This window comes from Varanus komodoensis, unplaced genomic scaffold (assembly GCF_004798865.1).
Source record: "Varanus komodoensis strain SLA01 unplaced genomic scaffold, ASM479886v1 scaffold1, whole genome shotgun sequence".
Classification (NCBI taxonomy): domain Eukaryota; kingdom Metazoa; phylum Chordata; class Lepidosauria; order Squamata; family Varanidae; genus Varanus; species Varanus komodoensis.
The window spans coordinates 138,231,693-138,245,987 of record NW_025335268.1 but is presented as its reverse complement, the minus strand read 5'-3'; the positions used below and the strand labels follow the sequence as shown (position 1 = coordinate 138,245,987).

Here is a 14,295-nt window from a genome sequence, read left to right as displayed (position 1 = left end):
GGTACTGAAAGGCAAATCTTTTACAAGTGATGAAAGCTGTCACATTTTAACCCCAAGCAGAATTATTACATCCATTTAGAAATAGTCTACAAGCATTTTCCTTCAAAGTAACACTGATGCTTCATTTTCCTAAAGGGGTACTGTGATGGATCTGTACACTCGTTTTTTTTCAAAACAGTGAGGTATTAGGAACTTCCATCAGCAATCTAGCAGCCAGCAGCAGATATCCTTTAAAAGCCATATTCTCTGATTTCTTCAGGCACAATTCTCTAGTCAAGGGAGCTAAACTGTTGCCAAGCAATCAAGGAACCACTACTTTAAAAGATAAGCTACAGTTTTTAAGGATAGTTAGTTAAAATGGCCCAAGAGGAGTACCATCTCCTGTTCTTCTCCCCTTTCAAGCATGCAGTGCAAAGCAACTGTATGCCAGTCAATAAGAACATAAAGAAAACAGTGCTAGATCACACCAAGTCCAGTATTCTGTTGGAACTGTGGCGAACCAAATGCCTCTGCAAAGGTCCCAAACAGGCCATCAGTGCAACTGTACACTCCCGCTTGTCTTCCCAGCAACTGGCGTAAAAAGAATTTTGCACAGTATTCCAAGTGTGGTTGCACCACTGATAGTTTTATAATCAATTATAATATTGGCTGTTTGGATTTATATGCCTTTTCTAAGTATCAAATCTTATATCAAATTTTCCTTTTCACAGCAGTCACACAATTTGAATTGGATCACCAGTCACTTCCAAGAAAACTCTGCCAATACTGAGTGCTTCACTCTGGGAGTTTAAATAAACCTCGTACTTATTAAGCATATTAGTACACAAAGTAACTTGGTGAGGAAACATTATCTGTCTACCAAAGGTAACACAGATTTTTTTTCTGGGTTAATATAATTACTCAGTTCAAGGCCTGAGTATTGAATGCCTATGAGTTGTTTGGGTTACTAAGTATATTCAAATTGCTAGTTCAAGTTTTCACATCAGAACTATGTTTTACTTTTCAACTTACAATTGTACATGTTGCTCTCCCACACTAGAGACATTCAAAAAGAAACTAGTCATCGGAGTGGAATGGTGTAAATTGGTCTCCTGAAACACCAGGGCATTGGACCCAATGGCCTTCATGGCCCTTTCCAACTGTACAATTCTATGATTCTGTGTAGACCCACTCTGCACATAATATGCAACTGTAGGTTAGCCCCCCTCTAACTGTAGGTTAGAGGTAGAAGCAAGACAGCCTACCCCTTCTGCTTTCTATTAAAAGCCTAGAGTCACTCTATTCATATGTTTTTAGTGTGACATCCAAATCCAGAACATTACGTAAGCAACATAAAAACATCATACTCACTGACACTCATACCCTGCAATTCATGAGTTCAATAAGCAAAAACTACAAATTATGTACAATCTGGGATTGTTTCATTTTCAACACCACTATTCACAACATATTATTTATTCATTTATTTATCTCTCTATAATGCCACATAGCTGAAGCTGTCACAGAAACAAGCCTCTTCTTATGACTATTAACCTCTGAATATCTGCAAGATACATTCATATGTAAGGCAGAGTCAATCCAAGGCAAAGCTACTTACCAATGCGTAACAAATGTCTACATATGCATTCCATTACCTTGGTGCACTCTGGTGCACTCAGCATCCCCATACTGTTGGGATGGCAAAAATCATAATCCAACACACCTGGCAGGTACCAAATTGGAGGATGCTCAACTACATAGTAGTTATGTCAAGAAACTGCAATGTTTCCAGATGTGACAGTTTAGATTATTGGGTGAAACTGAGCCAATAACCTATGTCACAGGGATGAAAGGAACATGGGAAGGACCACAGTACAGTGGTAAGGCACATGCTTTCCATTCAGAATATCCAAAATTCAATTCCAGACACCTCTAGGTAGGACTTGAAGCTCTTGAGAGCTGCTGCCAGTCAGTGCTAACAATACTGGGCTCAAAGGACCATCTGTATAAGGCAGCTTCCTATGTACCATAAATGCTACCATAAGTTCTTTGGGTGAAGTCAAAATACATATCTAACCTTTAACATAAATAGTTGGAAAAAATATTAGTAAAATTAAAACACACACACACTGCTCTTCACATCCAAAATAGCCATACGAGCATCAACATCAGCTGAAAAACTAAACTTGCAGCAACGTGATTGCTGTACATCAAGAAACCTGAAGGTTCAAAGCTACATTTGAATGCCATTTGCTCCAACTGAATATACCAGAAGTCAATGCAAGGTTTCCCCTAACATAAGTATTAAAGTGTTTGTGCAGTAGCTGTTAATCAAGTAAGGAACAATGTATCGCTCAGTTGCTCTGTGCTCTTGCAGAATGTTTACAATGGCTAAAACTTCAACTTGCCCAAACTAATGTTCACCTTAGTGTCAAACTGACTTCAACTGCATCTCTTGATCAAGGGAGAAAATGCTTGGGGCTCATAACTTCAGGCTCATACCCAATGAGTAGTTCCTTGCACAAAATGCATATTTCAACAACAACTACAAAAACAACTATCATTATATAGTTTTTTTTACACTGTTGTCTCTGCCAGTCTGATTTTCATTGCTATTCTAAATCAAACAACAATAAAACAATACAGGCTGTCATTACTATGGAATTTATCCATACATTAGCTAATCTCAGAAGTGTTTCTCATTAAATGAAATGTAATCTTTCAACTAAAATACCAGAAACCACTCTATCTGGTAAATTAAAGCAGATTTGGCATTTATATAGTGTTCAAAATAAGTTTACAAAGTGTATACATCACCTCAATAATCCTAACTAAAGATACATATTTTTAAAATTTCTTCCCATGGTATTTCCAACTGAAATTCTGGAACACAAAATGAAACTCAAGAACTAACATTTAATACTCTGATCTCATAAATCAGTGACCAGGCAAAGCAATAAAACAGAAAGGGTGCCAAATTTACTAGTATGCCACTTCCATTTCTGATGCTAGTGCTTTGCTTTAAGCATCTTAGCAAACAACCCAAACTAAAGGTGAAGGTCTCATCCTGTCCAGTCAAATTCCTCTGATTCCCCCTTTTCCCTGAAGCCCATTATATCTACAGAAATCTGCGCTGGAACAATGTGGTGGTAGGAGATGAGAACAGGGAAAAATGGCAGTTGGAGAAATTTCTCCTTGTTCCAGTGGGAAACCTGCACTAGATGCCAGTCTCTTCCACAAACAGAAAGAGCCGTCCCATTCATGAAAACGCTAGTATGGATCCAACCCAACACCTTGAACAGGATATCAATCTTCTAAAGAAATATATAGAAGGAATAACAGCCCTAACATGCACAGCAAAGTGCATCTGAAAACCATAAAACTTTGCAAGATTACGTAAAAGTTCATCTTAACATGTTCACATAGTCGAAGTGAAAAAATTAAACCATTCTCATCAATGGTTGTACTTTGCAGAGCTTACATTATTTATTAGATGCATTTATTGATTTATTTCCTGCCCTTTAATGAGTTTCCCAAGGCAGCTTACAAGAAATTAAATTTACAACAGAGACAAAATATTTAAAAAGATACACACAGACAGAATTTAATTCTGTTGATAATAGCAATCAACAGAATTAAAATCAAACACCATAAGGAGTATAAAAACAATGTACAAATAATTAAAAAGTCCAGGAAAATAAAAAGATATTTACCTGACACCAAAATAATGGCCAGGTGAACCTCCCTGGGAAGAGTATTATATAGTCAGGATACCACCATCACACAGGCCCATTCCCAACAACCCACCACATCTCAGAAGCACCAAAACAAAGGCTTCTGTGAATGATCTTAGTGTATAGGCAGGTACATGTGGAGTTAAGTGCCCTTTAGTTATCATTTTTCTAAACCATGAACAGCTTTAAAAGTCAGACCCAATGCTTTGAGCCCTTGAAACAAACAAGGAGCAGAGCATTTTTGAAATCTGCAGAGCATTTTTGAAAAATTTCTTGTAAGAATTTTTCTGCTTGTTTCCAAAAGTATTCACTGAATAAATTACAAGATACACTAGTGTCAAAGCACAGAGGGGACACAAAATTGATGCCAAACAAAAGAGTCCTAATCCAGGCTTGAATGCCATACAGCGTTTGTGGTGTGGGTCTGCCAAATATCAAGGCCAGTAACAGAGAGTACCTAGCACCAAGGCTGGTATGGAGGCCTTATATCCAACCTGAGGCAGACATCAGAGTCAGAATGAAGAGCACAAAGTTCAGCATGATATTTGAGGTTGGTGCAAGTATTTTCCAAATGATGAAAATACTCTGATTTTGACCTTCAGAGAGGGTTCAATCATAAATTCACAGAGAGAATCTTTAAGACCACAGAACAGAGTATTGTTCATGCTACGAAGTCAAGTAGAGGGCAATAAATATTTTACTTGAAATGGAATAGAATGATTTCTGGTGTGTTCAAGGTTGCCCAGGCTTGATACTTAGCCCAGTGGGATCACAATGCAAGAACAAGGTGAATGTCACCGTGCCAGCAGTCACTTTTCTGACTGGATGCAACATTTTATTGCAACCCAAAGGCATTATTAAAGGCCAAAAGTCACATCTTGAACTTTCCCACATCTGCTGACAAAATGGGACAGTTGTTCATGTGCAACAACATGCACCACTTGTTGTACATGTCATAATATTTCAAACCTTGAATGCAGGCAGCAAAATCAATTGCTGTTGCCAAAACATGCACAGCTAACTTGTTTTCAATTATACTGTGTGTTTAACTCATTTGCTGACCATAATTAGTTTCAATTCCCATTTTACTAAAGTGCTACTAAATATGCAGTCTATAGAGAATGTTACACACACAACACCTAAACAGATGAGAAACTGTGTAAGTTTAAATGATGGATTCAGTGCTTGAATTCTACAATTACAGCAGGTATAGAATTTAGCACTAGGTTAGTCATCAGCACTCTATATTTTTTTAATTGTTTATGGCTGCAAATATATTCAAGGGATGTTGGCAATGAAGTCTTCAAAAGCTGAAGTGGATAAGAAGTACAAAAGATTTCCAGTGATCAATGCTCCATACCCTAAATGATTCCTTGTCCTTACTCATGCATAAAAGTATGCAAATATGGGTAGATGTTTTTATTTTACATAATGCATCCTTATCTATGTTTACTGAAAGCTAATGTATGCTCTTTATCATTTATCAGACTAACATCTTTTTTTAAATAAAATGACAGATTAATTCCATTTTTTCACCTGTCTTCTTCTAGCACTCAATAAAACTTCTCTCTCCCATTTCAGAGATGTTAGGGTAGTAAGAAAATATCAAGGCATACTGTTCTGCTTGTATAAAATAGCAAACAGACAAATATGCTTACATTGGCAATCTGTTCAAGTGGCAAGATACATGTGTTATCAGATATTTCCCAGGCTCATTACACAGCCAGCCATTACAAAGAGAAAAATGACACAAAAACCATAGAAGAGGTGACTGAAAATGAGGTGCATTTGTCAGAAGGAGACTCTTAAAGATACTTTTGGTGCTTACTGCACCCGAGGAATTCTATTAATAGTATTCTGTGGTGCTAGTCTTAGACCCTGGCACCTTGTGCTCTCTGTAAAGGTTACCAAGAGAAAAGGTTTGAAAGTCAAAAGTATCACAGCAACTCCTACACAGGTCCCATTAAGGCTGTATACAAGGCATAATATCAAGCTCACCAACACTGCAGAACCCTTATAAATGAGCCAAGAATTATCATAACTTCAGAAGACTTCAATACTTTAGAAGCACATAAGAACCTCAAGGTGAAACCATTCCCAAATATTCAACTTTTTTAGCAGCTTCTTATTTTACAATAGTAACTTCTATTTTACAATAGTAACTTCTAGTGTTGTAGAATGCCAAAGAGTCAGATAAACAGAAGATAGGGAAACCCCTCTATAAATAGCTGTGACAGTCTTTTTTTACTGAAGCATATTCTATTGGAAGCGATGGCTCCTCCTGTAGGTCCAGACAGACCAACATAGCTTAGAATCAAACAAAAACCTAGTATAATTCACCATATCAGGTATATGCATGAAACTTTAGACCACACTTATCCAATTAGTCTGGCTTTGACCTGATCCACAATTAAACAAACAAGCAAACGAACAAAAACAATCCAGATGGTCTTCTCCATATTTTCCATCCTTTGGGAGGGATAAAAGAAGAGAAAGGATAGGTTTGAATTAGACCGGCTGAATTCACTATGATGCCTTTCATGTTCTCACTGGGAATCCAAGGTAAGAGAACACACAAATGTGTTAGTAACATATGAGCAAAAAAATGGGGTTTGTGTTACAGTGGGGGTAAAAATACACAATCTGAGTGGAAACTGCTATCCAGATAACCTCTACTAAAGGAACAGATAGCAAGAGCACAGTGCTGACAACATGCAAGACATTGTTAGAGTTACACTGGAGAGAAAGGTGATTCTCCAAACATAGCCACAGGAAGGTTACATAGGATCACTGAGCCAAGGTCTTTTAAGATTCAACTCAAGGAGAGTTGGGAAGAAACAAGCCAATTTTAAGTTCCCCTGTTGATGCCTAGTAACTGGTGCATTGCCCCCACTTCGTATGGGTCAGGCAAGGCACTACCCATTTGCAATCCTACAGGGCACAGCAACTGACAGGAGTGTGCCTGCATGGAGCTGTCAGCTCACCTAGGTTATTTCTCGGGGACAGGCAAGAAAAGAGAAAGCCGCACACCCCTTCAAATTACTGCGTTGTGGGCAGACAAGAGAGATCCTGCAGAATATGAATCATGCTGTGGATCCTTGGTGCAACTGTGCACACCGCTGACTATGGAGAGTCAGCATCGATTTCCCACAGAGAACGTTTCTCCATCTGTGCGTGGGTCAGTCACGGGAAGGAAAGCAACAGAAAAAGGAGAGGAGGAAGGAAAGGAGAGAAAAAGACAGGTTGGAGGGGAACTTTGTTCCCATTTACTGAGCAGGCAGTCTTTGCCTGTCTGAGACGTAGCCCTCCAAGCCTTCTTCTCGCCCCCGACTGCTTATTCCCCGATCTATCTATAGGCCACCCTTACCCTAAGCAAGGGGAAATGACTGGACAATGTGATCATCAACCCCTCCGTAAGGATCAGCCCCTAGAAGGTTCGGAGGCGAAAAAAGGGGCGAGAAAGGAGGAAGAAGAGGCAGAAAAAGATCGCATATTTTCAACGCCCCCCCCCCCCGCGCCGCCGCCGGCCCACCCGAAGGAGGGGGAGATTTGGGGCTCCAGGAGGAGGCGTGTGTTCGGGGAGAATGCTTCTTCCCGGGGTACCTGATGCAGCGCCGTCAGCCCATCCACGTTAGCCGTGTTGAGCCGGGCTCCGCGGGCCAGCAAGCGCTTCACCTCGTCGGTGTCCCCGCTGGAGCAGGCGGCCAGGAAGACGGCGCCGTCTTCGAAGCGAACGCGGGGCCCGCCGCGGTGCCGGCTCCGGGCAGGAGTCACCGGCTCCAGCTCGGTCAAGGAGCCCTTCCAGCGCTTCAGCTGCTCCGCGCGCCGCAGCTTTGCCGACTCGGCACGCTTCACCCCCAAGTGCCCCGGCTCCGACATGGTGGCGGTGGCGGCACTGGACGACCACGACAGCCCCCGCTCGTCACCCCAGTACCAGGAGCCCCACCGACCGCCTCAGCCCGGAGGAGAGCGGAGCGGCAGCGACGCCATCTTTGCAGCTCCGCGCCTCCTCCCTCCCTAGGTTACTGCGGCGCGGGCGCAGACAGGCAGTTCAAAGGATCATGGGAATTGTAGTGAAATGGTTGTGCCGCGCTCCCACCTGCAGCTTGCGTTCTCCGGCTAAGAGCAGGGAAGGGAAGAAAAGGAAAGGCACGTTATAAGGAAGCGGGGAAGGAGGCTAAGTTACAGCCGTGGACTCTCGGTGCCTTGAAACATCACCACCATCAGCATCATTAAAGTGAGCACATCTAGACAATAATTTCCTCAGCATTGTGTAAACACAACCTATTCATCCGTCCACACTTATGTACGTATGGAGAAGTGATGGCTACCCCCAAGTGCCCCGGCTCCGGGGCCCCAGTTAGACTGGGACCCGAGTACGCTTAGAAAGTATGCTTCTTCCGTTGGTTCAGGGCACAGCATCGGCTAAATCACCTTTTGTTCACGCCAATTCTCCGTCAATAAATGTGAGTAGCAACTGATCAGTGTGCTGCTCATGGATACCACTACATAAATTAAAAGTGAGAAGCACTGACATATCGACAAGTGGAAGAGAGAGAGAGAGCCCTCTTGAGATTTAAGAGATTGCGATATGGTTTTCAAGGTACTACGATGTCCAGCGCTATTTAAAAGGCTGCTTCCAAGCTCATCTCGCCTCATTAGCTCCATCTTGTGGGTGATAATAGTTCTTAGTGTTCTAGGGATTTATTTGAAATTTTAATAATGTTTCAAATAAGTATCACACACTACAGTTTTGGGGTGGTATAGATATACATAAATAAATAAAGCACCTGTTACCATTCATAAGAGAGAGATATTCTGGAATCACTGTAATTAATATCTTGGCCCTCTGACAGCCATTAGAAAGGCAAACAAATGTTACAATGAAATATCTCATTGTACTGTACTGCTTGGCAGAGAAGTCTCTGGCCTGTCATGCACTGCCTAAGCTGATTTTAATGTTGTGGAATGTTTTAAAACATATTTGATGAAAAATGAGAGAGTAGTCAATTAGACTGGGATGAAACCACAGGCTCTTAGGACAAAAAAAAAAAAAAAAAACCTTTGTGGATAGGCTGAAGTATGGAAAGCTAAGGAAAACAGAACTGCAGTATTGTGAAAGGACCCTGGGAGTATTGCAGAGGAAAGTGCAGGCCTGCAGCCACCATTTCTGTTTCTCCAGAATGCTTCTGAGCCCATAGAGGAAATTCTTTAAGAAATCAATATGGCAGGAGGCTGGAAGCCCACACTTCTTCCTGAACTGTGTCCAGCCATACAGAGTTAAGAGAAAGAGGGAAAGGAATGAGGAAACCTGGTTAGGGGGCACAGAGGAAATTTAGAAGCAAAGTTAAACTATAAGGCTTTCTATCTAAGTTTTAATGTGATTTCACAAACCAACCTTTGAACAGTGACTTCAAGGGAGAGGTATCTAGCCGAGGGACCAATCTCCAAGCTCACTAAAAATGCTGTCTAAGGGAAGGAATTCACATGTCTCATATTTCCAGGTTGTGAATATAGATGAATACAATGTTAATAAAATTAGCTATTTAGATCTTTCTAGTAAGAAATAAGCATTTTTCTGCATCACTATACCAACTGTAGCTTTAATTTGTATCACAAGGTAAGAGTCCACTCAATGATCTCAAGAGGAAAAGACCTGAGCACCAAGGTGAGGCTTGACATCTGAGCAACTATTAGGCCACCAACTGGATATAAGGACATACTTCACCACTGCAGATTGTTGGAACAGCATTTGGTGCTGTCCCTGGTGCTGCTGATCCTACTTCTCAGCTCTGGTATTGCTGCCTTACACTTGTATTTTATTGTATTGTTTCACATTTGTATTTGTATACTTTTGTGAGCTGCTTTGGGAGCATTAAAGCACAGCAACAGCAAGAGTTAACTGGAACATGACAGGGGTCATTGGTTGAAAATTCTTATTCAAGAGATGTATAAGCTCCCTTTTGGGACAAACCTTCCCATGGCAACATGCAACAAAAATTATAAAAAATTAAAAAGAATGGTAGAAAAACAGAAATAAACAAAACAGGGACAGAGTGATCCTATGGCCCAGAGACAGAATCTAGATTCCCAGATTCAAAACTGAAGAAAAGCTACAACCTTGGAGCTGGTGTCTGTTCTTGGATCTCCTTCCTACTTTACAGCCAGCACAGACAGGACTGCCTTGGCTTGTCTTCTGGTTTGTAAGGCTGACCACAGAGAAGGGATGAAGAGGCCATTCTGGGGGGCAGGAAAGAATTTGCTTCTGCCAGGTTGGCAGATATCCTGGTGGTATACCAGCCTCCTTCCCTCTCTGTCCAAAGCAGCTTAGCTAGATGGCTGAAATGACTTGCTGTTCCTCCTGCCTTGCACAGATTTCCATGATACTCTCAGTTTCAAGGTTATGAGCAGGCCCCTTAAAAACATGTCAAAGCAATGATAAAATAAAAAGAAATAGTTCCAACCAGACAGTACCATATATTACTTATTGTTTTATTAATGTACTGTTTAATGTGAGCCGCCCCGAGGCTTCAGCGAATGGGGCGGCATAGAAGACTCCTAAATAAATAAATAAATAAAATATCTTATTGTATTTTATTGTAAACTGCCCAAGGAGCACTCTGGGCTGGGGAGGGGTGTTAAATAAATGTAATAAATAAATAAATGCTACAGCTTCAATTCTCAATTATAAGCTAAAATAAGCAGGGCCACAGGGACAGAGTTCCCTAATCAGACAAAATATTCTGGCATGCAGGTGCACGTATAGAGATTCCAGTGCACTGTTCTTACTTTGACAGATTATTATGAGTGCAGATGGTTCTTCAAGGAACCACATCATTAACACTGAAATCTTTGAAGGCCAATACAAGCACTTTGAGTTTGGAAATGCACTGGAACATGGCATGATATAGTTCTCACCTGATGCTGTGATAACTGTGGCATCTAAGCCACTTGCTTTCAAATAAGCAGCTTTCCAGGTTGCAAATGGTATATTGTGATGGTAAATTGCAATGGGTACCATCTCAGTAGCTGAACAGCCCCTATATGCAATACTGCAATACTCAATACAATATTCAGTACAATATATGCAATACAATATATGCCATGCTCAAGATCTCCTCCATAGATGTTTTTCATCCTAATTTTAAAGGAATTTACCTTTAAACATTTAGAAGTATAACATATTTTTTACTGTTTGATTCCCCAGACCTTTCTTTGTCTGTCTTAAAATACAGCTATTTACCACTTAGGGGCACCATCCTATGCCTGTTTTGACAAAAAATTCCTAAACCCGTCAGCTGACTTATTTTCTGGATAAACATGCATTGGATTGAGGCCTAGATATTCTTTAAGAACTGAATGTAATAGTGCAATTTAAACACCAGAGGGCAACTACACCCTTGAGACTTGTCCAAAATTAGAAGCAAAAAACAACAGCTGTATCACTGTGTATTTTTCCTTCTCTCAAACTAGGAGAGGAAAATGTTACATATTACTAAATAACACTTGAGATTTGTAACATATGTTTATTTATTCTTATTTTTATCACTCTTTTCTTTTACTCAAGTCTGCTAACAAAAATAAAAGGCAAAAGGAAATATAATGAATTGTAAAGCTCATAAGGATCCATAAACAAAAAATTAAGTCACTTCTTGCTCCACTTAAAAAACTGTGTCTTGTAAAACATCAAAAATGTAAGAGATCAATAAATGCCATAGTTCACACGGGGAAAAATAATGCACCTTTTACAGTGCAGCCCTGTACAGGCTTATTCAGAAGAATTTCCCAGAGGTTTATTTCCAAGTAAGTCTGCATAGGATTACAGGCTCACAGACTCAACTTTTGGCCATCCTCCTAGACAATCATGCTCCATACCATAAGTATACACATTAATAGAGAATGCCAAGTTGCATAGGATCAAACCTGGGTTTTCCTTTTGATTGTCTAAAAAATGAAGACTCACCTTGTGTTTAATTTATGTATTTTTTATTTATTTAAAACTTTTATATACCATCCACTACCAAGGTCTTGGGATGATCTTACAATAAAACAGTGGAGCACAGCAACCAAATTGGTTTTCTATACAATAAAATTTTCCTTTCCTTGCTTTCTGCCTTTTCTGGTCTATGACCCTATAGATAGTTGTCTCCTACGCACTGCAGAACTTCTGAGATTCTTATGAGCAGTGTCTGTCAGAAGGTGTAAAAACTATCATCAGTGGCTTCTAATCACATGGGAGCTAGAAATTTCATTGCCGTTTCTTAAGCTCACCATGCTTTACATAATAAATGTATGTGAAGTAAGCATAAGAGTGACTTTTGACTTTACATGGAAGCACCAACATGGAATGTACAAATGACTCACAACGCCCTGCAGGCACTTCTTAGGCAATGTTTAGTGAGAGAATACATACATCACTCTGGAATTCATGCATCTCTTTCCTGGAGAGGTAGACAAGGTCTCGCACTGAATGTTGCAAAGAAAACTCAACTAAAGAATGCATAAATGCTTCAATAGTCAACTGCCAGCCCTTTTTCAAAAGCCCTGCTGTAAGTTCTCAAGAATACTTCACCTCAAGGGGATTATGATAAAGCTGGATGAGATTCAGAAAAGAGCACAGAAATGGATTATAAAATTAAGACAGAGGACAAGAGGGAGCTCAGTTGGTGCATCTGACAAATTAATAATACCAGTTTAAAGAATGGTTCATATTAGCAGCTTGTGTTTGTGTGTGTGTGTGTTCAGATATGTTTGTGGCAGTTATTTTTGGTTGTTATGTGCCATCAGGTCATCTCTGACTTATGGTCACCCTATGAATAAAAACTCTCCAAAATGTCCTGTCCCTGATCGCCCTGCTCAGTTCCTCTAAATTCAACTCTGGCTTCCCTTATGCAGTCAATCCATCTCATGTTTGGTCTTCCATTTCATCTTCTGCCTTCAACCTTCCCTACCATGATTGCCTTCTCTCAGGAGTTTTGTTTTCTCATGATGTGCCCAAGGTATGAAAACCTCATTTTGGCATCTAGGTAAAACTTTGGCTTGATCCATGATCTAGGACCAATTTGTTTTTCTGTCAGTCCAGAGTATTTGCAAAACTCTCTTCCAGCACTATGTTTTGAATGCATCCATTTTCTCCCTGTCAGCTTTCTTTACTGTCCAGCTTTCACGCCCATACATAGTGCTTGGGAGTGTAATAGTGTGGATGATTTTGGTCTTGGTCTCCAATGAATGTCCTTACAATTGATTATATTTCCGAAGTCCTTCATTGCTGCCCTTCCAAGTCTCAATCTTCTTCCAATTTCTTGGCTGCTATCTCCATTTCAATTAATAATTGAGCCAAGGTATATTAAATCTTTACAATTTCAAGGTAAAGTTCCATAATTCTTCTGTACACATGATTTTTGTTTTCTTAATATTCAGCTTGCAGTCCTGCTTTTGCAATTTGCTTTTTTAACTTCCATCAGGAGTCATTTCAATTCATTGCTGCTTTCTGCTTCATTATGGTATAATCTGCACATCTTAAATTATTGATGCATTTTCCACCAATTTTCATTCCTTCCTCTGATCATAATCCAGATTTCCTTATTATATGTTCTACACACAGACTGAACAGATAGGGAGATAAAATACACCTTTGTCTGATGCCCGTGCCTAAGGAAAACCATCCAGTTTCTCCATAATATGCCCTAACAATAGCTCCTTGTCCACAATACAAGTCATGCACCAAGATCTTCAAGTGTCGGCACCCACAAAACAATATTAATGTGGTGAAAGACTTTTTTGCGTAGCAATGCAGTAAATGATAGCTATAGGCATATAATGTCACTTCCTGATGAATTTATGACTGCTCAAAGAACATTTTCAAGGGGGAAGAAGATGGCCATCCTACTCTGCCAACAGTTTCTAAGACCAGCTAAGAATAATACTAAATGACTTCTGGAATATACTGAATTCCCAAATGGTGACTGGAAAGTATCAAACTACTGGTGACTTTCTCTTATGAATTTCTAGAGGAGTGTAGCATATTCAGTGTAGCATAAGACACAATTCCATGAGTGTCTGGACAGAAAAAAGGAAGTCCAGCACCAGTTGTAGGACTTTCCCCTGTCTAAACATCCATAGGATCCCGCCCTTAGTGGTCGCATGGCTGCCTCCCCTCGTTAGAAGACCATGTGTATTGTTCCACTTAGTGCAAAATGAGCTAAGACAGCCCTGCAGCCTTGAGAGGGAGCAGGGGGATCTGCAGCGCGGGGGCTTGCACCTCCGCCCGCAAAGTCCTGCCCTGATCACCCAGCTGAGCGCTAAGATCTATAATAGAAGAACCACGGAGACTTTTGGGGACACCGGAGCAGCTCGCGGATGCCCCGGAGAACCCGAGTTGCTGCTGGCTTGCTTTCCCCATCCTCTCCATGTGCACCAGACCCCACCGCGGCCCCTTGCTCTTGCCAGCCTTCCGCCCTGCGCGCCCGGCTCCGTTGTTTGCTTCCTCTGGAAAATTACATCAGCCCTTTTGTGGTGCTGAGCGCAAAAAGGAGGCACGGAGAAGCGCTGCGCCCAGCCCTCCTCTTGCAACCAGTCGCTG

The 14,295-nt window shown here is 40.8% G+C and overlaps 1 protein-coding gene across 1 annotated transcript in view; it reads right to left on the bottom strand.

The window, feature by feature from the left end:
• The window catches only part of LOC123024435 (protein phosphatase 1 regulatory subunit 12B-like), a 41,273-nt gene extending 33,579 nt beyond the window's left edge, over positions 1-7,694 (bottom strand). The window contains exon 1 of the mRNA XM_044432155.1: positions 7,317-7,694. Coding sequence (XP_044288090.1) covers positions 7,317-7,592 — 276 coding nt within the window. The 5' untranslated portion in view covers positions 7,593-7,694. The remainder of the gene's footprint in view (positions 1-7,316) is intronic.
• Positions 7,695-14,295: the final 6,601 nt, after the last annotated feature.